This window comes from Vidua macroura, chromosome 9, assembly GCF_024509145.1.
Source record: "Vidua macroura isolate BioBank_ID:100142 chromosome 9, ASM2450914v1, whole genome shotgun sequence".
NCBI lineage: Eukaryota > Metazoa > Chordata > Aves > Passeriformes > Viduidae > Vidua > Vidua macroura.
In genome coordinates this window covers 3,000,390-3,025,009 of record NC_071579.1, presented here as the reverse complement: position 1 = coordinate 3,025,009, position 24,620 = coordinate 3,000,390, and the positions used below count along the sequence as shown (strand labels likewise).

The 24,620-nt window shown below is 55.0% G+C and overlaps 1 protein-coding gene across 1 annotated transcript in view; it reads left to right on the top strand.

Annotated features, from left to right (window-relative positions):
* CACNA1E (calcium voltage-gated channel subunit alpha1 E) overlaps positions 1–24,620 on the top strand; it is a 96,266-nt gene that overhangs the window by 41,136 nt on the left and 30,510 nt on the right. Inside the window, exons 9-26 of the mRNA XM_053984694.1 lie at positions 6,658–6,773; positions 7,750–7,803; positions 8,141–8,266; positions 8,505–8,714; positions 9,948–10,060; positions 10,304–10,416; positions 10,537–10,668; positions 10,977–11,049; positions 11,426–11,543; positions 11,824–11,891; positions 13,520–13,617; positions 16,642–16,698; positions 17,575–18,159; positions 18,269–18,543; positions 19,167–19,326; positions 19,857–19,986; positions 20,547–20,606; positions 20,877–20,983. Coding sequence (XP_053840669.1) covers positions 6,658–6,773; positions 7,750–7,803; positions 8,141–8,266; positions 8,505–8,714; positions 9,948–10,060; positions 10,304–10,416; positions 10,537–10,668; positions 10,977–11,049; positions 11,426–11,543; positions 11,824–11,891; positions 13,520–13,617; positions 16,642–16,698; positions 17,575–18,159; positions 18,269–18,543; positions 19,167–19,326; positions 19,857–19,986; positions 20,547–20,606; positions 20,877–20,983 — 2,595 coding nt within the window. The remainder of the gene's footprint in view (positions 1–6,657; positions 6,774–7,749; positions 7,804–8,140; positions 8,267–8,504; positions 8,715–9,947; positions 10,061–10,303; positions 10,417–10,536; positions 10,669–10,976; positions 11,050–11,425; positions 11,544–11,823; positions 11,892–13,519; positions 13,618–16,641; positions 16,699–17,574; positions 18,160–18,268; positions 18,544–19,166; positions 19,327–19,856; positions 19,987–20,546; positions 20,607–20,876; positions 20,984–24,620) is intronic.

Genomic DNA, 24,620 nt, shown 5'->3' with positions numbered 1-24,620 from the left:
CATCCCTGGAAGTGTTCAAAAAACATGGATGTGACATTTAGGGACATTCTATAGTGGTGAACACGGTGCTGTTGTGTTAACAGTTGGATTTGAGGATCTTCAGCTTTTCCAACCTGAACGACTCTGTGATTCTACTCCCAAGAAATACGGAGTTGGAAGTATGAAAGCTTGGAAGCATCACGTTGGCTTTTTCCTGGAATGGTTGTAGGATCTCAGGACGTGGCTCGGATGAGGTGTGAGATGTGTGCACTTGTTGTGCTTGGGAACACTGTGGCTCCCTTTTGAAGGGAGGAGTGGGTGTCACAAGGAGGGGGCAGTGATGCCCCTCCCAGGCCCCCCAGCACCACCATGAGCAACGTCCATGCTGTCACTTTGTTCTCGGGAAGCTCTTTGTCATCACCGTGGTCTTTGAGCACAGGCCAGGCAGAGGAATCTGGGGGACCTCCATCTCTACTCAGCAGGCAGGTGGGCATCCACATTCATGCCTCTCTGCCATGCTCTGCTGGGCCACCTTTCTGCCAAGGGCTCCAAGCCCCATGCACACAAGCTGCCTGACAAGAGGCGTGCGCGGCTGCTGTGCCGGATCCTCTGCTGTTACAGGGAATAATGACTCCTCTTACAGGCAGCTGGATGAGAAGGGAAAAAAAAATCCACAACAAAAAGATGACTCGCTGACTTTTCCCCTTTGATTTCTCCTGGCAAATTATTTGCCAGCATGTCTCCGCTGCTTCAAAATTGCTCTTATTCCTGCCTCCTGGCAAATCTGCTCCATGGACTGCCTGTGGTCCGCGGGCTGTGGGTGAAAAGGCTCCGTTTTGATCCTCTCAACAAGGCACTCAGCAGATAGTGCTTGCTTACAGACTGCTTTTGGAGTTGTTTGTTCCAGATTATGGTAATTTCTGTCCTGGTTGATGGCAGCAATCACGTGGCTCCAGTGATTTGAGCCAGTGGATGGCTTTGGAGATGCCCAGTTCCTCCAGGAGCAGCTCCACCCTGGCAAGGGGGTGCTGGGCACTGCTGTTGGGTGAAGAAGGTGTCGAGTGGAGCGCTGGAAGCTCCTGGGAAGTTAATGTGATGAAAGGCTGAAAATCAGTGTGGGGTTTTCTTTCCATACTACATCTCACCTGCAGTATTGACCACGCACCTTTCATCTGCGGATTGCTGTCGCCTGCAAAAGGAGACTATAAAGATGTTCTCTGCTTACAGAGGGGATAAAAACTGGAGCATAGGAGGGAAAGGGAGGAGTGACATTTTCCCAGCACTGCATGAGCCAGTGGGAGTGATTGTGAACAAAGCCCGGGGCTCTTGAAGCATTGAAGCTGCGCTGCTTATGCCAGCCCTGCCTGATAAGAGTGAAACACAGTCTTGGGCTCCCATCTCTGCTCCTTGCTGCTGGGGCTGCCAGACCCTCTGCCACCCTTCTGCAGCTCCTTTGCAGCGTGGGCTGAGCGTGCTATTGCTGCCTTTGGTGCAGAATTGCAGTCAGAGCTCTCTGGGCAGTGGGACAGCGATGCAAAACTTGGTGGTGTTATCCTTGGAAAAAATGATGAAATTGAGAGTCTACAGCTAAATGTTTGTGGATCTCTTCTCTGCCATGGTTGATACAGCCCAGAACCCTGCTGGCTTTCTTTGCTGCAGCAGCACACTGCTCACTCGTACTGAACACATCCCCTGGACCTGCAGGTCCCTTTCCACAGAGCTGCTCCTCAGCTGGGTAGATCCCAGCCTGTGCTGCCCTCCTGGGTTTTGTTTTCCCATGTCCAGGACCTTACATTTGAATCAGAGAATGGCCTGGGTTGGAATGGACCTTGTAAAGATCATCTCTTTCCAGCCCTCCTGCCATGGAGAGGGACACTTCCCCTAGACCAGGTTGTTGCAAGCCCCATCCAGCCTTGAACATTTCCAGGGATGGGGCAGCCACAGCTTCTCTTCATAAGGTTCTCATTAGCCCACCCTTCCAGCCTGCTCAGGTCTTCCTGCAGGATTGCTCTCCCTTCTGAAGTGTCCACTTCCCCACTCAGTTTGGCATCAGCACACTTGGCCTTGGAGAAATCCAGGTGGACAACCACAAGTTTTCCACAAGGTAGAAGGTGCCCGTCAGCATCAGCCCCTTCTTAACTGGGACAGTGATATAATGGGTCACCTCAGGGCTGGTATCTCCCAGCTCCTTCCCGTTTTACTGTTCCATGTCACCAACAGCTTGTCAGCTCTGCCTTCCCCGGCTCGTGTGACTGCCAGTGCTCTATAAATGTGCTCTCCTCAGCAGCGTCAGCTGTGCCCTCCCACTGCAGCTTTGTCACACCGTGGTGACACAGAGCTCCTGCCCAAGTGCACAGGGGTGATCAAAGCTAATGGACAGGCAGTACAAGGAACGGGGTGTTGCTGTTTGCCTTTCCTTTTGTGTCCTTTCTCTTCACCACTTAGTGCTTCAGAGAAGACTTTCTTGAGACAGCACAGCTTTGTTAAGGCATCACAGAATGGTTGGGGTTGGAAGGAACCTTTAAAGGCCATCTGGTCTAACCCCCTGCAATGAGCAGGGGCATCTTCAACTAGACCAGGTTGTTCAGAGCTCCATTCAATTTTTGACTCTGGCCAAGTTCAGGTGAGCTTAAATCAAGCAGTTACCCTCACTGAAAAACTTGTGGTCTCCCTCAAAGCAGGCACCTAACCCCTGCAGAGGTTTTGGTACCTTTTGGACACCCTGCTGCTGCCTCTGCCGTGGGTTCAGTGCAATAATCCCAGTCTGCAGCGCCAGTTCTGCTGTCACCGTCTGTTTAAGCTGAGGCTCCAGGTTACAGACTGCACAGTCAGTTCAACACTCTCACTTCAGTTCCTGTACACCTCTTGGGTAAATACCATCTGATCCCCACGCTTTACAACTGTCTCAGCTGTGTTTGCCACACCGTCTGTTGTCAGTTCTGTCCCATAATCACCTCTGATACCCTCCTGGAGTTTCGGAGGCAGTTTTTCCTCAGATTGTGGTGCTCCAACCTGAAAGGGAGCCATAAGCCAAGACCTGAGGAGAGCAGTAGTGTTACCTGATGTCTTACAGATGGTCTCTCTTGTTATGCATCCCATTATATTTGAGTTTTTTCATAGCAGAGGGGTGCTGCTGCCAAATCCTCACTGTGTAGTCCAGTATTTCTCTGATTTCCATCCTATCCTTTCTCCTGCCTCAAGTTGTTTTAAGGCTGATTTGATAACTGGTTTGCTGGAAGCATCTTTAATAGAGGCAAGAGGTGATGAATTGATGGGTTTGAAGATAGATGGTTTGTTGTTTCAAAGCATGGAGGCCACAACATTGATGTGACCAGCACCATTTACCTGCTTTGAACTTAAGGATGGCCTAAAAAATAGAAAAAAATGGATTGCAATGGCTGTGATACTCTTTTCTCTTAACTTGTTTTTGGTTCTTGGTTTTCTTGTAATTGGTTGTTTGGGGTTTTTTCCTGTTTCCTTGTGTTTTGTTTTTTTTTTTTAAGAGGGGACCCATTTTCAAGCTGGATGCTTCCACGAGGAGTGGTTCTCCCACTGAAACCAGACCTGGGCTTTCCAGTCCTTAGAGCAGATAACGTTGGACTAAAACCATGTCTTTCCTGGTGTGAGGGTGACTGTGGGGCCTGGAGAGGAATGTGGCTGAGCATGGTGGTGTCCCCAAGGGTCTCCTGCCAGGAGCAGAGATGCTCTCAGGCCATGTGAGGAAAATGCCAAGGCTGTGGAGGAGAATTTACAGGCAGAGGAGGAGCAAAGCTTCTGTGCTTCCCTGGCCCCAGCGGGCTGGGCATGGGGTATGGGGGAATGGTGCCCGTGGGAACAGGAGGACAGATGGCATATTTATCCCCAAATCCCACCAGAGCCTTCAGCAATTGCCTCTAGAGCTCTCTGAGTGTCTTTGGCTTCACGAGGCTGGGCAGAGAGGGACTGCAGTGACACAAGGTTGGCATCACAGATCTTGGCTGCCAGGGTGGATGTTTTCGAGCTGGAGCCATCGGGATTTGGGGCCAGAAGACCTGGGCGGACAAGCAGAGGTGTTGCAGGTAGAGACTGTGCAATCTGCTGGGGTGCTCTGAGCCCCCTTGCAGGAACCCCATGGGGCAGCACCTCCCTGGGCTCTTTGCAGGGCAGAGTTTGGCCATCCCTGGTGATGTAACCCCAAGAGAGCAGGAGCAGAGCCCTTCGATGGGAGACAGCACCTGCTCTCTGGGCGATGCCAGACTGTCCTGCCTGTGACTTGGAGCCTTCCCAAGCGGTTGTCAGTCACCGTGGCTGGCCCTGTTCTCACTCACACACAGTATTATCTCTACCCGCTGCTGCAAATCGGCTCTGAGCAATCCTTGATCTGTCAGCATCGCCTACCCACTCTCAGATGTCACCAGCCCCCGCTGCTGCCCTGCTCAGGAACGCGTCTCTCTGAAATGTAATAATTCATTAAGTTGAGATTAACTTTTTTTCCCCCCCCCCTCCCCTTTCTGCCACCCCTTCCTCCTTCTAATGGACAAAAGCAATTAAGCTCCATTAGGGATCAAGTGAGTGGGAAGCGGCTCCCTCGGGGACGCTGCCGCAGCTGCACTGTCCTTGTCCCTGAGTGCATGTGGCACCAGCCTCCTGTAAATCAGTGCTCCATGAGCCAAAGGGCTGGCTCAGGAAAAGGGGGGAAGTGTTGCTTGATGAGCACCTTTTCCAATGCCCCCATTCCCCTCTGCAGGAAGAGGTGGCTTGAGGCTCAGCTGGTCCTTCTGGGTGGCTTCCACTTGTGGGCACATGATGATGGTTTCTCTTGCCATGCAGCAAAAGGAGCTGGAGGACAGAGGGATAGGCAAGCAGGAGGCAGCAGAGAGTGGCCAGGTTCCCAGCTGATACAAATCAGGAGGAGCTTCCTAAGTTCTCCCAGTTGCCCACAAGCTGAGAGAGCTGGGGTTGTTCAGCCTGGAGTGGAGAAGACTCTGGGGAGACCTTAGAGCCCCTTCCAGGGCCTAAAGAGGCTTCAAGAGAGCTGGAGAGGGACTTTGGACAAGGCCATGTAGTTATAAGACGAGGGGGAATGGCTACCCACTGACAGAGAGCAGGGTTGGATTAGATATTAGGGACAAACTCTTGCCTGTGAGTGTGGTGGGGCCCTGGCACAGGGTGCCCAGAGTAGTTGTGGCTTCCCCATCCTTGAAAGTGATCACGGCTAGGTTGGATGGGATTCTCAGCAGCCTGGGGTAGTGGAAGGTGTCCCTGTCCATGGCAAGGAATGAGATGTTCTTTAAGGCCCCTTCCAACCCAAATCATTCTAGGATTTGGGATCTGTGGGGTCTGGGAAAAGCGCTGCCAAGGCTGCTGTGGAATTATGGCTGGTGGGGCAGAGCTGGGAGGACCAGAGGACAGGAAACTCCCCTCCAACTCTGACTCCAAACAGCATTTTCTCATTCCTTGACATCCCAAATTACCAAACAAAGGGTAGTAAGGAGTGATTGCACAGCTAAAATGCTCCTGCCTTTCCTCCAGCTAGAGCAAGGAGGTGCTTTGGCATGGCATGCCCAAAGCTGAGAGAGCATTTCACTCTTGGCTGGGGAGGTCCTTCCTTCTCCCCCATCTCCTCCCACCCTCCTTCCCTTCACTTTTCTCTTCCTTGCCTTTTGTTTCCCCGCCCCGCTTCCCTGCCCCAGGAAGAAAGTCTCATTTCAGTCTGAAAGCCAGTGCTGGAGGGGGAGTCATTTGACACTTAATGCCAGAGCGGCAGGAAACTTCACCTTCCTGGGGTGGAATTAAAAGCGCTTGAATTGTCTGGGGATCTTAAACAAGAGATGCAGGGAACATTCCGGGCTTTCCACACAAACACACTCACACACACACACACACACATGCAAAAGCCCACACAGCATTAGGGTGTAATAGCTCAGCTGGGGTAATGCACTTGAACGCTCCCTGCAGCAGACACACCAGCTCTTTCCGTTCTTTGGAATAGTTTTTATTTTTCCGAGGCCTGAGATTGCTGCTGGTCTCTGGGGAGAGAGATGTTCCTCTCACAGAGAGAACAGTGCCATTTGCTCTTTGTAATCACGCTTCCCTCAGAGCATCCTGGGACCGGGAAGGGGCTGAGGGCGTGGGCTGGGAGATGCATCTGTAGATGCAGGAACTTGGGGGTGGGGCATGACTCTGTGCTGGTCATGACACCTGGACAGCTCCTGCGAGACCCTGAGATCCAGAGGAGGACAGGCATGTCTCACATTCTGGGAAAATACTCCAAGGAGAGGCTGGAAAGGAAAAGGATTCAGAGGAGGAGGTGAAGGCAAGGGACAGGACCTCCCCTCCTCCATCCCCTCAGTGCCTCCTCACAGCGCCCAGTTTTTATTCCCTGAAGGGACACACAGAAGCTGAGCTGGCTCTGGAGTTGGGTGGCACTGGGATCATCCTTCCTGAGGAGCAGCAGCTCCCAGCTGGAACGTGCAGGACTGAGCGATCAAGCAGGGTGTTTGCTCACATCCATCCAGTCCTGCTTTTCTCCTCCCTGATCATTCTACCCATCCTCTGGTCACACTTTGGCTGGGGATAGCCATGCACGTCCCCAACAACCACCTTGGTCCCTGCTTTTTGTGCTGTGGTTCCCCAGCCCCCTGGGCATCCTGCTGCCCCTTGGCCCTGCTCTCAGCCCTCCCTTCTGCCCTTCCCCAGGGAGTTTGCCAAAGAGAGAGAGCGCGTGGAGAACCGCCGAGCCTTCATGAAGCTGCGGCGCCAGCAGCAGATCGAGCGGGAGCTCAACGGCTACCGGGCGTGGATAGACAAAGCGGGTAAAGGATGGTGGCCAGGGGACATCCGGGGGGACAACGGGCACCAAAGACTGCTGGTCGTGTGGGGTGGTGAGGATAGAAAGGAATCCTTGAGCCCTGAAGTGTCCAAGGTGCTCACGTGGTGATGTTGAGTGCATGGGTGAGCTTGGTGGGATGGTCCCACCAGGCTGCAAGCAAGGACTTCACCAACCTCCAGTGAGTCCTCATGTTCTGTGACATGAAATTGTCACATTCTGTGCATGAAGCACGTTACATCTCCAGGGAGGCTGTGAGCAACACGGCTGTCAGCTGTGCTCTGCCATGGTTTCCTCTCTCCCGACATTTGCTGGAGTCCCCTGCAGTGGTGGGCAGTGGGAAAGAAGAGCAGTCAACAGGGAGAGGGGTTTTCCAGTTAAATCTCCTCCTGGAGCCATCTGGAGGGGATGTACTTACTGGTTCCTACCTCGGGACTCCTGGACCTGGGCTGGGGGTGGTGGAGGTTCCAGGCTTCCTCCTGACACCAGGCATGACAGCCCGTGGGTGTTGGTTCCCAAACTGCCACAGCCCATGTCCTTGCTTGCTCCTCCTAGGAATGAGGCCAGTGCATTCAGCTCTGGGAAGGGAAGATTTACACTTTCATCCAGCGTTCAGACTTGTTTGTAAAAGATGGGTGTCTTCAAATGAGTGCTGAGCACCAGACCTCAGTTTTAGCCCTGGACTGGGTTGTTTGAGCCCCAGACCTGCCCACAATGTTAAGCTTCCTTCATGAGCTTAATGACAGTGGAGGGAGAAGGGCTGATCACAAGTAATTCTTCTTTCTGATGCGATGTTTGGTAGCAGCCACTTGTCACCCTCCAGAATTTGCTTTTGGGCCCTTAACCAGCAGTTGGTAAGAGTTTGCAGAGCCAGCCCCTGGGCTGGGGGAGGTTCTTAAGTACCAGGCAGTGACATATGACAGTGCCTTGTCTCCTGATGCTGAACTGTGTGTTTTGCGTAGAGGAAGTCATGTTGGCTGAAGAGAACAAAAATTCGGGGACCTCAGCCTTAGAAGGTAAGACCATCAAAGCCCTTAAAATCTGCTTGCCTTTCTTTCTGCCTGCCTAGAGCTGGAGGCTCAGACCCTCCAGCTGTGATGGGGAAGCCCCAGTGGGGTCTGCAGTCCAAGAGAGGGGTGAGGGGAGGTGGATTGGCACCATAACTGCTGAGAGAGCGTGGAGGCTGGCAGGTGTCTGATCCCACACAAGGGATAGCTGTGGACTAGGATCACTTGGGTCTCTTCGTCCTGTTACCAGACCCGAGTACTGATTACCAGGTCCTGATCCAGCGGGCTGGCTACTGGCGGAGTTGGGCCACTGAGACTCCAACACTTGTTCCTCTTGCCTTCCCAGTTCTCAGACGAGCCACCATCAAGCGGAATCGCACGGATGCCATGTCGGGTGACGAGCACTGTGTCGACATCTCCTCCGTGGGCGAGCGGAGGCTGGCGCAGAGGAGACCTCTTCATCCAACCTTGGGTCAGTGCAGTCTGGGGCTTGCTTACCCCAAACCTGTGTCAGCTGGTTGGGTTCCCAGAGACCCACCCACATGGAGAGTGTCACAATCCAGACATCTCTGCTAGTTTAGCAGCAAACCTCCTGCTGCCACATAAAATTTCTCCGGATGAGTTGTGCCCCATAAGAGCAATCTGTCCTGTCTCATATTGCAGGGGAGGCTGGAGCATCCAACTCCTTGTCCCCCTTCTTTTCCCTTTAGGTAACCCCTCGAGTCATTCTGGCCTCAAAGGTGCCAGGGTGGACGGTGCCTCCTACTTACGGCACAAGGAGCGGCTCCTGCGCATCTCCGTCCGCCACATGGTCAAATCCCAGGTCTTCTACTGGATCGTCCTGAGCCTGGTGGCTCTCAACACTGCCTGCGTGGCCATCGTCCATCACAACCAGCCAGCCTGGCTCACCCACTTCCTCTGTGAGTTTGGTGTAGGTGGGAGAGTGTTGCAGCACACCCTCACTGCTTGCCTCAAGGCACATAGGGATGAGGCCCACCACAGTCATGCTGGTGTGGAGCTGGGTGGGGAATAACCTCAGCTCCATCCACTGTTGATAACAAACGACCGTGTAGAGATGTTTAATTTGGCTTTGCCCTTGGCCCCATGGCCACTGAGGGCTGTCTCAGCCTTGTGAGCAAACACGGAGGAGTTGTGCTGGCTCTGTGTCCTTCAGGTCTGATTGTGTTTGCCATGAGAGAGAAACACTGCCAGTCTCAGTGGAGTTTATCCCAAAATTGTGAACAGTGGTGATGGAAAGCTTGCTGGAGAACCACCTTTGAATGTGCACAAGCCATTGCTGGAAAGGTGTAAATTTGTAGGGATGGGATTGATCATGGCAGAACATCCTGGTTAAAATCCTTGTGCAGAGCATGGTGAGGGAATCCCAGCCTTGGAGGTTCCCAGTTATGGAGCCTCCCTGAGCCCAGCATGGGCCAGGACAGAAGGTGAGGTCTCGGAAGCACTGCAGCGTGGGCTACTGCAGAGCAGCGTGGTCAGCCCCATGTGTCACTCCTCAGCTGCTGCAGTGGGGACGGTGCTGCTTTCTTGGATGTGTTATTCTTCCTCACCTTGAAAATGTGTCACCTGTCAAGCCCCAGCACTACCCAAATCTGCAGCAGTAGGCTCAGGACTGCTGGGCTCCCAGCCCGCCGCAGCATGGTGTGGCAGCTGGTCGTGGTGAGAAGCATCTTCTGGGAAAGGTGAAGAGCCAGGCTCTTGCCTGCTAAATGTTCATGAAATAGCTGGAAAGGCTTTTCACTGGCTCTTGGCTGTTCAGCTCTGTTTCCCTGCCCAGATTCCGGCCATGCAATGATTTTAATCCAGGTTGATAATATTCCCCTACAGTGTCGTGTGGTTGATGCCTTCGTAGGCTTTGTAATGCCAAAGAGCTGCTCTGCCCCGTGCTGGCCGTGTCTGGTCCTCTCAGTCCCCTGGGACACTGTGTGATTAACTCGTGGGTCTGATGCTCTGTTGCATACAGTTTAGCTCCTCACAGATCAAATTCCCTCATCCCAAGCCCTGAGAATTTGGGGATGCAGCGTGGTCCTTGACTTGTCCCATCTCTGTGGTCTGCCAGATGCTCAACAGGTGGGTGCATGCAGCATGCTCCACACAGCTCAGCACCTCAAGCACACTTGGGTTTTGTCTTCCAGACTATGCAGAGTTCCTGTTTCTTGGGCTCTTCCTTCTGGAGATGTCCTTGAAGATGTACGGGATGGGGCCACGCCTTTACTTCCATTCTTCCTTCAACTGCTTCGACTGTGGGGTGAGCAGCCCCAGGGATGCTGTGGGTGTGGGGGGAGATGCTTGGCAGGGGTCTGCAATGCAAGGCACCAAGGGGGAGATCAAGATGGCCCTCACAGTGGGCAGGGAGCACTTTCTGCCAGGACAGCCTGTGACACCAGCTCCTGGACTGGGTGGTGGGTGCCTCATCTTCAGGGACGTTAAGATTCCCTGCAGCAGCCCATCCTGAGCCTGTCTTTGACTTGTGGCTGTGTCTGCTTCTCAGGTCACAGTGGGAAGCATCTTCGAAGTGGTTTGGGCTATATTCAGGCCAGGAACCTCTTTTGGGATCAGTGTCCTACGAGCTCTTCGTCTCCTGAGGATATTTAAAATAACCAAGTGCGTACCCACCATCAGTGCCTGCTGCCCTCCGTCTCAGACTGTGGCTGCAGCCCAGATCCAGTCACTGCTGCTCTCCAGCATCACTGTCAGTGTTTCAGCAATATCTCTGTTTTCTAGGTACTGGGCATCCCTGAGGAATTTGGTGGTCTCGCTGATGAGCTCCATGAAATCTATTATCAGTCTGCTCTTCCTCCTCTTCCTCTTCATTGTAGTCTTTGCCCTGCTGGGAATGCAGCTGTTTGGAGGCAGGTATGTCATTTCAAGGCTGAGGAACAGGAGTTTCCTAGCGTTAAAGCCAAGTGATGACACCCTCTTCAGGAGCCCAGCAAGACTGTACCTTCCCCCTCTGTTTCCTCCCACACAAAAATCCCTACTTGAGGGCTGCCTTTGAGCTGTGCTGGTTCTTCTAGCCAGGAGACCTTCTGGCTTCTGGCACCATATGCTGAGGAGACCTTTTCTAGAGTGGGGAAAGGTCCTCCTCAACACAAGGGAACTGATAGCACAGCAGTCGGGGGTTTGGTGACCTTGGTGTTTCACCCACGTGGTTCCCTTTCCAGGTTTAACTTCATGGATGGGACTCCCTCGGCCAACTTTGATACCTTCCCTGCAGCCATCATGACGGTGTTTCAGGTAGGAGCTGGGCTGCCAGGAGACTCAAGCAAAGGGACTTGGCACCACCTGGTTTCTCCCCCATGGCTGGGAGGGGCTCTTTACACCAAACAGGTTCCCCTCTATCAGCTGTTGCTTCCTCCCTCTCCTCTACAACAAAGTGGACGGAAAGAGATGGAAACTCTTCCACCTCTGTTACAGAAGATGAAGAGTTTCAAAACTCTTTTGAGGAGGCTTTAAATCCTCATCAGTGTGCAGTGGGATATCCCTCAGGTGCTGCAGAGCTGGGTTATCCACTGCAGGGGGTCTCTGTGGATGGCGCCCACGCGTTGGTGGCACAGATGTGCAGGTGATGGGCAGGTGCAGGTGACAGAGCTGCTGCCGTGTGTCCCCGCAGATCCTGACAGGCGAGGACTGGAATGAGGTGATGTACAATGGCATCCGCTCCCAGGGAGGCGTGCGCTCAGGGATGTGGTCCTCCATCTACTTCATTGTCCTCACCCTGTTTGGAAACTGTATCCACCAGGCTGCTGTGCTTTCAGTGCTGACAACCCCATCTCCTCACCCTCTCTGGGGGCATCCCCCTCCCCTTCTTCCCCTCCCAGCTGAGGGACACCCACCACACACGTGTGGCAGCGCTGGGTGTCCCAAAGGCAGAGCAGGAGCTGTGGGGAGGGGCACTGAGGGCTGTTTCTGTGGGATGGGTGAGGAGTTTGTGCCTTTGGCTGGGCTCCTTGGGAGCTGCAGATACACATGTCCTTAACACACGGCTTGTGCATCCTTAGCTGCTCTCAGATACTCTGCTGAACGTATTCTTGGCCATTGCCGTGGACAACCTGGCCAACGCTCAGGAGCTCACCAAGGTACGTTCCTGCTGCTCCTTTTCCTTCTCCCGTGGAGAGAATTGGGGCAAAGCCATTTAGGCTTTGATTTAGGAAAACACTTAAACCTGCTGGTCTTTCCAGGAACACCCACACTTTAATTATTTCTCCATTTAAACTCCCCAGTCCCGTTTGCCACCAGACAGATGGAGATAACCCTCATCTGTTGGGTGGGACCTGATGTGGGGACTGTTTTCTGCCCGAGCACTCTGGAGATGTGGAGTGGGAAACATTTTCCAGTGGTGTCAATATTTATTCCCCATTTGCCCATAGATGTGGGCAGCAGATGTGATTTAGGATGCAATTTAGGCTGGTGCTCAGCTGCTTTTAAGGCCATGCTGGGGAATATTTGGGGAACACAAAATAGTTGGGGCACGATCTGGATAATGGTGAGTAGGAGAGAGCTGCAAGAGTCGTGTCCACTCTTTGGAGCAGACCAGTGATCCTGTGGTGCCCAGATTTTTGTGGAGCCAGGGCTATTACTCACGTCCCTGGGGCTCACTGGGAGGCTTCCACGCCGGTGTAAATCTGACCTGAAACGGGGCACAGTGCTGGTTTGCCTGAGGGCTGTGTGCAGGGGTCCTCCCACGGGGGGAGGGTGCAGATGGCACTTCCAGGGGCTGCCGGCTGCCGCTGGGGTGCGAGGGATGGGACAGCCCCACGGGTATTGGCAGCATCAATTAAGGGAGCGCTGAGTTTTTGAAAAGGCTGAATGCTCGCTAATGACTCCTAATGACATTCTTTGCTCCGGAGACACAACCATACTCATTAAAGCAATCCGGTCTCTGCCGGGGTCATTCATGGATGCCTTACCTCCCACTCGGTTTGGGGGATGCCTGTCTGGCCCCTGTGGCTGTGAAGAAGTGGGGGCTGAGCTGGTCTGTGCTGTCTGGGGTTGTCCCACCATGCTCAGCCCAGCTCTTGCCTGGAGTGGGCTGGGCTCACTTATTCAAGCAGCACCGATGCCTTGGGGAAGATCTGGTGTAGTGGGGAGCCTGCATACCCACAGCACAAGGGAGACAAAGTGTCTCTTGAAGCGATGCCTTAAAAAATTTATATTTTTCAAATCCTGTACTGCAGTACTGCACAACTCTAAATTCCATATAAAGTGTTAGCTACTGTCTTCACATTTTGGTCACACACAACAATCCCTCTGGGCCTGAAACTCAAGGACACCCTACAGCCTCAGGCCCTGAAAAGTATGAACAAAAAGTGAATTGTGAGGGAGCAAACTGGGGGTACATTACTTCATCACCTGAAGCTGTAATTGGAGGATTAACCCCTGATATGGGGACCAAACTTATAATGGTATGAAAAACTCACAACCATTGTCCATATTGGGTGTAGCCCCTGTGGGAAGCTTTGACTGCCCAAAGTGTGCCTATTGAAGGTGTGTCTATTATCCTTTAATAAAACCCCACGTTATTCTCTTAACTTTGTCTAGACTCTGTTCTAGGTTGTCACTCCAAGGCGTCAGAAGCACAGGTCCCCCTCAATCCCTCAAGCCTTGGCATCAGGGGTTGCCCTGCACATCTCTCACTTCTTCCAGTGGCTGAGCTTTCCCTCAGAGCCCTGAGACCCCACTGAGCAATGCCCTCTTTTCTCTGCAGGACGAGCAGGAGGAAGAGGAGGCCTTTAACCAGAAGCACGCCCTTCAGAAAGCCAAAGAAGTCAGCCCCATGTCTGCCCCAAACATGCCTGCTATCGAGTGAGTGACTCCCCAACACCACCCTGGTGACCCTCCCGAGCCCAGGCAGGCTTAGAAGGGCACAGAGCTGCAGCAGAGCCTGGCCTGGCTGGTTGGGGGGGCTGCCAACAAGAAAAAAGGGGTCCCCACATGAGGTGACTCCCTGCCTGGGCATCTTCCTGAAGACGGATGGAGGTCTAGGAGTGTGCTCCCCATGAGCAGCAGCGCTTTTAGAGAGGTGACAGCATGGGGAACAGCTCTCCAGGGAGCTCCTGAAATTGCCAACCTCTACACCAAGCTGCAGTCTCAGTGCTTGGGCATGGCAAAAATATGCTAAAAGAGGCTTTCTGCCCCAAATATAGAGCTCAAGCGCTTAGGGCTGATGGTAGGAGGCTGGGGAGGAGGAAAGTATCTCAAGTTATTCTTGAGGAGGGGTGATATTTGTTCCTGGGGAGTATTTCTTCATGGCAGAGCTGCAGGAGAGCAGCCAGGGCTGGGGGAGAAGGGAGCAGTGGTGTCACAAATCTCCCTCGGGCTCCTTCCTTGGGAGCGGATGCAGTTAGGAAAGATGGAGCGGGTTTGTGAAACCATGTTTGATTGTTCAAAAATTTGATTGGGGTGAGAAAAAAAAGCCCCAAACCACATAAACCTCCAGCATGGTGTTAAGAAGCCTTGTCTCTGCATTTCAGCAGGAGAAATTTCTGGTTTTCCCTTCCTAGCTGCCTTTTTTTCTCTTTATTTTGCGATGTCAAATGGTCTAAATCACATAAAACTTTCAAAGTCAACATTGGAATGAGGCGTTTTGATTTGTTTCCCAAAACAGTATATTTCAGTACAGCTGAAGGAATTATTTTATATTTTTCCCCTCTTCTTTTTTCTTTCCTTCTTTTTTTTTTTTTTTTTTTTTTTAAATAGAATCCCTTCCCAGGGAATTTTAGGTTTTGTTATGCTTTGAAACCCAGCCAAGCTTGTACACGGCAGAATCTCTTGCAGATTTGCTGAGAGAAACTGCTGTCTTCAGGCGAGTGCTGATCTGGGGGGGATCAGAGGCAGCCTTGGGAACGGCCCCCTCCCTGGTTTGGCAGTGGTGGGATGCTGTGGTCCCCCATCCTGCATGGTTTTAGGGCCAGCAGGAACAGGGTGTGCTTGTAAGGCCTGCCTGATCCCCCAGCAGTCACAGATTTTACCCTGGATTGGGGCTGATGGGGTGTTCATAGTAAATCTGTCTGCCCAGGTACAAGGGGGGTTTAGGGGAGAGGTGGTGGAGTCTGTATGTTGGCTCTGTTTCTGGATACCAGTGGGAATGTGTTGGATAAAGTGAGGGAATAAAGAGCTGCGGGAGAGGCTGAGGAATGGACAGATAGGAGAGAGGAAGAGGGGGAGATGGAATATATTAGGGCAGTAAAGGATTTGCCCACACTGCACATCCCTGACAGAGCTCTCTAGTCATTGCCAGACAGAGCTGGTTGGAAAAACAGATTTTTTCAACCTTTCCTTGTTGTTCTGGTGGCTGGCATTGAAAGGGCCATGAATATTGATATTCATGGGGCTTTTTTCCGGCTCCTCCTACTCACCAGGATGGATTAGGGTCAGGTCCAGGCAGTAGATGCCACGGGTTAGGCTTGATGGTATGCTCAGCCTCAGGTCTGGTGTGCTTTTGGTGGTGCTGAGCTTGTGGGAGACAGTGGGGACAACACAGTGGTGGCCAAGGCAGAGCAGAGCTGGCACAGAAGGGAGCTCAGAGCAGGGCTCTGCCTTTGCACACAGGTGACTCCAATTTCCACGCGGGTACCTGGCGCCTTCAGGTTGGCACGGGCATTCCTGCCGGCAGTGTGGGGATGGACAGGTGTTCCCATGAGACCAGGGATGGCGTGGGTGGCCCCGGTGCCCGTGGGAGCGCTGTGTTTGTACACCTGGGTGCAGATGGCTCAGGGCTGCCAGGTGGGCGCGTGCGGGTGCTGGCACGTGTCAAACAATGCGCCTGCATGCACTGGTGCCGGACGCGCCGCGTGGATGCGTCTGGTGGCTCGGCAGCTCATTGTGGGAATGCTGTGGGTGCTGGCATCTCCAGCCCTGCCTCGAGCGTGGCACTGGGCCCTTCCCATGCACGGGGATTCATGGAGACCATAATCACCAGCATGAGTGGAGCACCTCTCCCGTGAGCTGGGGCTGGGAGGATTGAGGTTGTTAAGCCTGGAGACCTTGGAGCACCTTGAGAGAGCTTGAAGAGGGACTTCTGACAAGGTGGTTTTTTGACAAGTGATAGGACAAGGGGGAATGCCTTCAAACTGTTGGGAAGTGGTCATGACAGCGAGCCTGCCAGAGCTCAAGAAGCATTTGTACAGTGCTCTCAGGCACATGGTGGGATTCTTGGGGTTGTGCTGTGCAGGGCCGGGAGCTGGATTCAGTGATCTTTGTGGGTCCCTTCGAACTCAGGATGTTCTGTGTTTCTATGATTGCACACTCTCAGGGCAGCGTTCTTGGAGCTGTGTGTATCTGAATCCTTTCTATGTAGAGGCAAAGGTTAAAACCTGGAATCTCACCCTGCCAGCCCTGTTAACTTGCTCTGTGCGGGGGCTGCTCAGGTGACAGCAGCTCTGCAGCATCTCAGCCTGGCCTTGTGCCTTGTGTTTGCTGGGGAAGTTCACGTTCCCCTCTGTGCTCCCAGGCCAGCGTGAGCTCATGGCGGTGGCTCTGAGCAGCTCAGGGCTGGCCTGATGCATTCCTTCCTCTTTCCAATTGCCACGTGTTTCTTGAGAGAAGTGAATTTCGAGCAGTTTGAGACAGCGGTTAAGTATCCAAGGATATCTTGGAGGCTCTGAAGGACCGGAGCCTGCGCTGCTCTCCCTGTGCACGATGTGGGGAAAGCTCCCAGGGAACAGAGTGCCAGCGTGAGCGAGGGCAGCCCGTGACCAGCGTGCCCGTGGGGGCTCGCTGTGGATGCACAGGGCCAGGATGAGCCCTGCCCAGGGAGGGGGGACAGCTCTCTGTGCTGCCCACACGAGTGGAAGGAGGGGATTGAACCCGTTTGTTTTTCCTCCGCAGAAGAGACAGGCGGAGGAGACACCACATGTCGATGTGGGAGCCACGCAGCAGCCACCTGTATGTGGGCGGCGGGGGGCGCGTATCCGTCTGTGGCTCCTGTGCTGTCTGTGCGTCCGTCCATGGGGCCGGGGCACACCTCGCTCCCCTCCGGCCTGGCCGGCAGGGACAGGAGTGGGGATTCATTGTGTGTGTGTGTGTGTGTGCACTGTATCCGTGTGCCCCCGCGCTCCCCTCGGTGTGTGCGGGTCCCCCCGTGCACGGTGCTGCGGTGCCGGCGCCCGCCGCTCGCTGCCCGTGGGTGTGCGGTGGGGTGTGCGCAGTGCCCGTGCCCGTGTGTGCTCCTGGGTGTTTCCCTGTGCCACGGGGGTGTCGGGAAGGGCACGTCTTGTCTTCTCCAGGGTGTTGTTTTACAACGCTAAAAAGGTTTCGTGGTGTAGCCCAGAAGCAGCTCCTTGCCCTCAGACAGTCAAAATCGCTGCTCCTCAAGGCTCAGGGCAGGCTTTCTACCCGGGATGTGCTGGGAGAGAGGCGAGGAGAGGTCCCTGGATGCAGCAAGAGGGCTTGGCCCATATTTAAGGTGTCCCCAGGCAGTCACACAAGAGGAAGGTGGTCTCTGCCTGTCTGGGATAGGGCAAGGCAGGATGCTGGCTGCTCCCAGAAACTGGACGTACTGCCTGAAAGCTTCAGGGCAGCGGCGAGGCTGCTGGGGCCGGTCATCCATCAGCCTGATGCTTTCTGAAGGGGCACAAGCACACTCCCAGCCCCATTTCCAGTCCCCGCCAGCACCACTGAGGAAGCCCTAGCACAGCGTGTAACCCTGGCGGTGGCACTTCCTTCTGCCTGGGATTCCCAGATTAAATCCAGGGTGGGTGCTTCACCGAGGGGACTGTGTGGGCAGCCAGGACGGTGACCCCTTGCTGTCCCCCGTTGCAGGCGGGAGCGTCGCCGGCGGCACCACATGTCGGTGTGGGAGCAGCGCACGAGCCAGCTGCGCCGGCACATGCAGATGTCCAGCCAGGAGGGCATCAACAAGGACGAGCCGCCCCTCATCAATCCCCACGCCAGCATCTTCCGCAGGAAGAGACCCGGGGAGGGTGTCACCCTGGAGAAATGCGCTGAGGAGCAGGGCAAGGGCGAGCACGAGGGACCCGAGCAGCCAGTCCCGGGGGCCAACCCCGGCAGTGGGGAGGACAGGACATCGCCACGGGCCAAGCGGGACGTGTGGCAGCAGAAGTCTTGCCATGGGAACTGTGAGCCAGGAGAACAGGACGGGGCAGGAGGCAGCATCGAGGACAGGGCGAGGATGAGGCAGAGCCAGCGGCGCAGCCGGCACCGCAGAGCCCGCATGGAGGGGAAGGACACGGCTGGCATCTTGGGGAGCCGCTCGGCCAGCCAGGAGATGGGGCTGGAGGAGACCAGCACTGCCGAGGGGGCACAGGATGGGGACCGGCGTGGGGACATGGCTGCAGCAGAGGCGCTGATTCTGGGGGAGCCAGAGGCAAGCGGAGAGTCCATCAGGTTGGTGCCTGCAGAGAGCATCTTTCTGTCCCCACAGCTCCTCGTATTCTCTTCTTCTCCTGTGCCCGTATCTTCTCACACCTCCTTTTCTCCCGTGTCCCTGCTGCAGGACAAACGGGGTCCCTGCTGGCGATGCCGATCTGATCGGGACCACCAAGAAAGGGAGCCCCCCACACGCCGCACCTCAGCTCTCCCAGGGGAAGACGGGCAACCTGACGGAGCAGGAGTGCAGCAGCCCGGACACGAGTGAGCAGGCACTGCTGGAGCCCAGCCGCACCGTGAGCCACAGTGAGCCTGACCTCTCCTCCATCACCCCCAACACCGAGAAGGCCACCGAGAGCACCGCCATCATGATCGATGTCCACGACTCCGCTGTGGTACAGAGTGAGGACCCGTCTCTCTTTCCTGAGCCCCTCTCCCAGCCCTCGGGGACCCTGTGGGGATGGAAAGCCGCTTGCATGGCTTTTCCTGTGCACATCCATCAGCTGGGGGGATCTCCTTGCTCCTCCTTGCAGGATCTCACCCCAGTTTTGCAGGGGAGCCCAAACGCTGATGCGCCAGCATGCCCTGGGGCCTGTGTCCCTTTCTCACGTCTTCCCATCCACCCCTTCATCTGATCCACTATTTTCCACCACCCCTTCATCTCATCCATCATTTCCCCTTCCTCTCTGCCTGGGCAAAACTCTCACATTCCCTGTTTTTCCTGGAACATCTGTAGCCTCCGGCAGCTCACTGTTGCTCAAACCCCTTAGCGGCAGCCTCGCTGTCAAGGTGAGCTGCTTTAAACAGTGCTATTAATTAACCAGCAAGGTGAAAACTGGCCTTGATAAACCCATTTCATCTGTTCCATCCCAGCAGCTGGTATATTTTCTTCCTGCCTAGTCCCTGTCCCTGTAACAGCACAGGGATTCAGAGCAGGAATTCAGAGGAGGGTTGCCCAGGTGGCAGGGACACCCCAGGGTGTTGTCTGGGTGCAAGGTCGGGCAAAGGCTCTCACTTTCCTGCAGTTAGCAACAAGACAGATGGTGAAGCCAGCCCCTTAAAGGAGGCCGAGACCAAAGAGGATGAGGAAGAAATGGAGAAAAAGAAGCGGAAGAAGGAAAAGAGCGAGACGGGCAAAGCCATGGTGCCGCACAGCTCCATGTTCATCTTCAGCACCACCAACCCGTGAGACGTTTTTCACACTGGGGCTGGGGAGGGCTGCAAGGGGAAGGACCCCCGACATCACCAAAACCAGGGAATCCCTGTGAGAAGGGAGCTGAGTGTCTCCCAAACAGGCTTCCCCAAGCCCGAAGCCTTCCACAGAGTTCCCCAAGCCCCACATCGCTCTCTCTCTGTGGCATGTCTCATGGCTCTCTCTCCCAGCTGCCAATTGCAAAGCTGGGATTTTTATTCCTTGTTTGTTACATTTGCCTGCAGTTTTCTGCTGCCTTGTAGCTCTTCCCCAGATCCTGCAGCCTGGAAGAATAAGCACCCCAATTTCTTAGGGACTCTCCCTGCCAGGCTGTGGGGCTGAGACAGCTGAGAAGAGGCATCAACAAGCCCAAACACCCCTTGGGCTCCCTTCTTCTGCTCCTCAGGCTTTGCTGCCCGTCTCCCCACCCTGGAAAGTGGCAATACGGGGTGGGCTTTGCACATGGGCTGTGGCTGTGGCCTGCCAGGGGCTCACAGGTGGGGTGTGGGCTGTGTCCCCGCAGGGTGAGGAGGGCCTGCCACTACATCGTGAACCTGCGCTACTTCGAGATGTGCATCCTCCTGGTGATCGCTGCCAGCAGCATCGCCCTCGCCGCCGAGGATCCCGTCCTCACCAACTCCGACCGCAACAAAGTGATTGCAACCCCCTCCCGCTGCCCCCACCAGTGCAGGCAGAGCTCCCGCAGGATTTTAGCCCTGTAGGATCTGTGGGCAGGATCTGTAGGATCAGGGCAGCCGGTGGTGGCACTCGTACTGTGCCGTGGAATCTGACTTCTCCCCCCCCACCTTCCGTTGTGAGCTGTGGGAGTCACTCTCAGTTTCCCACACATGGGGTTTAGAGCCTGGGGAGATACCAGGATGCCTGGTCAGCTGTAAAGTGGCTTGGACTGAGGAGATACTGGTACAGGTGCTGGTGTGGGGCATGTGATCCTGGCTAGCAGCGTCATTTGCATGGGGAATGTTTCCCTCCTGCTTGCACAGGCTGGGTTTGGGGCTGTCCTGAGCTCTTAGGGATAAGGCTGTGTTTGGGACAAGCAAACGCTGTCCTGAGCTCTTAGGGATAAGGCTGTGTTTGGGACAAGCAAACCAACCCCATTCTACCCCTGAGCCAGGCAAGCTGCTGTAGCTGGGTGTCTGGGTGGGCACGGTTTGCTCAGCAGCAGCTGCAGAGCACCTGTGCCCTCTGTCTGCAGGTGCTGAGGTATTTCGACTATGTCTTCACTGGTGTCTTCACCTTCGAGATGGTGATCAAGGTAAGAGCCCTGACAGGATGCAGCATCCCTGGGAAATTGCTCAGTTTTGCCGTTCTGGTCCAGAATTGACCAGGTGGAGACCTTAAAGTCCTGTTCTCAGCAGTGCTGGTCCAGAGTGCTCAGCACCTCCTTTATCAGCCTCAAGGCTTCCACAAAATACAAAGTCCTACACCCAGGACACTGGGGTGTGTCTGCAGTGTCCCTGTCCCCCAGCTTGGTGTCTGAGCTGCTCATTCCCTGCCTGTTTTTCTCTCTCTATCTCCCCTCCAGATGATTGATCAGGGCTTGATCCTGCAGGATGGCTCTTACTTCCGAGACCTCTGGAACATCCTGGATTTCATTGTGGTGGTGGGAGCGCTGGTGGCTTTTGCCTTGGCGTAAGTGGCCCTTGTCCTTGTCAGCTCCCTGCCTTCCCAGAGCTGGGGTGGAAGAAGGATGAAACTGTGTGTCATGGCTACCAGACTCTGATTTCTTTTGCATTTTGTTTCTCTGCACCCTTCTGCTCTGCTTCTGGTGTGGCTCCTGGCAGTGCTGTGTGGCTGCTCTGGAGATGTGTTTCTCCTTGTTTTTCAGAGGCTGGTGAGAAAGCAGGCAGGGAGCAAGGCAAGGCAAGCTGGAGATGCTAGGAAGAAGTTGGTGGTACAAGTGGTTTTGAAACAGAGCAGAAGGGGCTATTAGAGAGGGGGAAAATGGCCTAAAGGTGCCAGAGCTGGAGTTACATACCTGCTATGCATCTTGGGGTGCACAGAGACAGCAGAAGCAGCAGCCTGCCAGGTGGAGCTGCCCCCTGAACACGTTTGTGCTGGAAATGGTACCCCTAGCTGGTGACTTTTCCTCAGGTCTGAGGGGAACATTGCTCTGGAGCCCTGCAGGAATGGGCATGAGGCTGGTGGGGTTTGTGCCAGCATCCTCTGAGGCATCATGGAGAGGGCTGTGTGCTTGCCCTGCAGCGTCCCCACTGAGCATTGCTTGGAGACTGGGCTCTGGCACTGAGCTTGTGGCCCCTGTGGGTACTGGGATGTCCATGGTGCCCATGCCATGGAGGGCAGGGCTGAGTTTCCTGCTGCTCTGATGTGCCCTGTGCTGCTGGCTGGGGCAGGGGGTGCAGTAAGCTTAGGGAGGGATGTGTGGTGCCAAGGTGGTGCTTACAGGGAAGGGGCATCCCCTGGTCCCCAGGGCTGTGCTGCCCCATTGGTGCCCGAGAAGGGAGAGGAGAAGAGAGAGGAAAGGCTCAGGCTCCTTTGTCACGCTCTTGTTCTCTCTTTGTGACACTGGCAGCAGTGGCTGGTGACAGGGGAGGGCCTGGCAGCCACGCGGACGGGAGCCTTGGCCTTGTCCACATCTCAGGTACCGTGCGGGGCTCTCGGGGTGCCTACGAGGTCCCTCGATGGATTACAGCCCGTAATCCATCCCTCCCACCTCACCCCGGACTGGGCAGCAGCTCCTCCTCCTGGTTCTCACCCACTTGTGCCCCTCTGGCTCGTTGCTTGTGCCTTCCTCACCCTACTCCCCCCATTCCTCACCCAGTGCTTCCAGCCCCTGCTCTGTCCTTGGGAAGAGCATGGGAGAATTCAGCTCGCCCAGCACAGGGATGAAGCAGCCCCTGGGCAGGGCAGGGGGCTGACTGCAGACCCCAACATGGGGAAGGGGCTTGGGGCAGCTTTGCTGCCTGGGGACAATGCTCTGAGCCTCTGGAAGGCCACACAGGCCACCTCGAGGGTGGATGGAGCATCTCCAGGGTCTGGCTGATCCCTGCTCTGCCAGGACAGCCCCTGGGAGCGTGTCTGGCAGGGCTCAAGGGCATCAGCAGCCTGGAGATGCACTGAGTGGTTTGAGGAGGAGGACAAGGGAGCCTTTTCCTTCCAAGGCGACGTCCATCAAGAATTTTGATGGCTGAAGGAGCACATGTTGTTGGCTCAGCCTGCTCCTGGGTGGAGGGCTGTCCTCACCAAGGCACAGTAAATGCTCACTGTCCCCTTGCCCTCACCCCACAAGGGTGGCACAATTCCTGCGGTGGCCCCTGCGGCTGGCAGGACCAAACACCGAGCATGTGGGGAAGCTGCCCGGCACCTTCCAGCCCTGCTTGCCACCTGCCTGCCTCCACCCATCTTCCCGAGGGAAGGACGTTCCCTCTGGGCACGGGGCAGCTGAATTCTCGAGGGTGAGCATCCCCATCGGTTGTGGCACCGAAGCCCTTCCCGTGGAGAAGGCCTTGGCATCTCCACGCACGTTTGCAGCAACCACTGGTGTCTCCTGCTCTCTCTTGCAGCTGTAGCTGGGTAGACACTGAGCTGCTTGTGCCATGGACGGGGCTTTTTATCATGTGAACCTGCAGGATTGTCCGTCTGCCCCGCCTCCAGCGTGGCTCCTGCTGGAGGAGATGAGCTCATGGCTTCGGCAGTGAAGGGAACAAAGGCACCACGGTGATTTCCGATGGGTTCATACATTATAAAGCATTTATAAGAACACCTGCCTCTCCCCTCAGCAGCCCAGCACTGCCAAAGCTGCGGGAGCTGCAGGATATTCACCAGCTCTCCATATCCCAGCCTGCCACCCTCCCTCCCACCCTCCCTCCTGATCTCCAGGGGAAAACTCTGGTGGTGATGTTCCAGTCTGTCTACTTTTCTTCTCCCTCCGTGAGCTCTTTGATGTGGGGCCAGGGCAGGGGGAATGTTCTCCTCCTTCTCCTTCTCCTTCTCCTTCTCCTTCTCCTTCTCCTTCTCCTTCTCCTTCTCCTTCTCCTTCTCCTTCTCCTTCTCCTTCTCCTTCTCCTTCTCCTTCTCCTTCTCCTTCTCCTTCTCCTTCTCCTTCTCCTTCTCCTTCTCCTTCTCCTTCTCCTTCTCCTCTCCTCCATGGTGCTGGGTGGGAACAGCATGCCCATGGAGTGGCTGTGGCAACTTCCTGGATGAGAGCAGCTGGTGACTGAGTCCAGCACTTCCTAGTAGGAATGCTGGGATGTGCCATGCAGGTTTCCTGCTCCTTTTGCCTCCCCTCTGCACTCTGGTTTTCCCACAGGGGTCCTGGGTGGCCGTGGGCACAGCAGGAGGTTTTTGAGCTGGTTCAGCAGTGCCACCATCACCCACAAGCTGTCTGTGCCACATCTAGATCACTGAGAACCAAGTGTCCACCCACAAAGCTGTCTCTTTGTGAGCCATTGTGGCTTGTCCACTGCTCCCTTGGAGGCCACAAACCTTGAGAGAGGTTGTCTCCATTCATCCTTAGCTCACCACATGGAAAGCTAATACATCAATCCATACAGAGTCTAAATAAAAAGCTGTACATCTCCAAAGTGTTCAAATTAAATTAGCTGAAATAACCAGAACCACAACTAAAGACCCTACTCGCCTTTGCCTCCCTCTGAGGAGGCATTTCACAGCAGTTTTGCAGAGCTGTCCAGGGGTGGTGGAAAGGTTGGTGGAGAGGTTGAGTGGCCAGTGTGGAACCCTTGGTGTGCAGGGGCCAATTACCCAGCAGAGGGGCCTCATTCCTTGCAGCATCTCCTTGTGCCCACTGGCACCAGGGTCTGTAAGAAAGAAGGACCCCTAAGGACTGCAAAATAACCTGGTGTGAGGCAGGTCAGGGCAGAGGTCCCACCACAGAAGTGCTGCAAAGTTAAATTGTCACCTTTTCAGCACACCTCCCACATGTTGGACTGACACACAGCCAGGGGCTGGGCTTCGTGTTATGTGGTTGAGGAAATGTTTTACTTACAGGCTTTGCCCCCAGTGCTGAGCACTCTGTGTGCACGTGGCAGGGACTTGGCTCAAACAGGGACAGAGGCTTGGTTACAACCAGCCCACCTTGGCTTGTCCAATTGAGTGTCCTGCTGGCTTGCAGGAGATCCTGCACTGCAGCTCAGGCTCTTAATCAGTGGAGCTCTCAGTGGAGGTGATTTAGCAGAATTCGGGTGGGAGCTATTGTGGCTTGCAGATAGGTTCCCTCAGAGGCCCCTGCCTTTGGCTCACTGACCCCACAACTCGGCTGAGGAGGACCGTGTGCCTTCCTGCTGTTGCC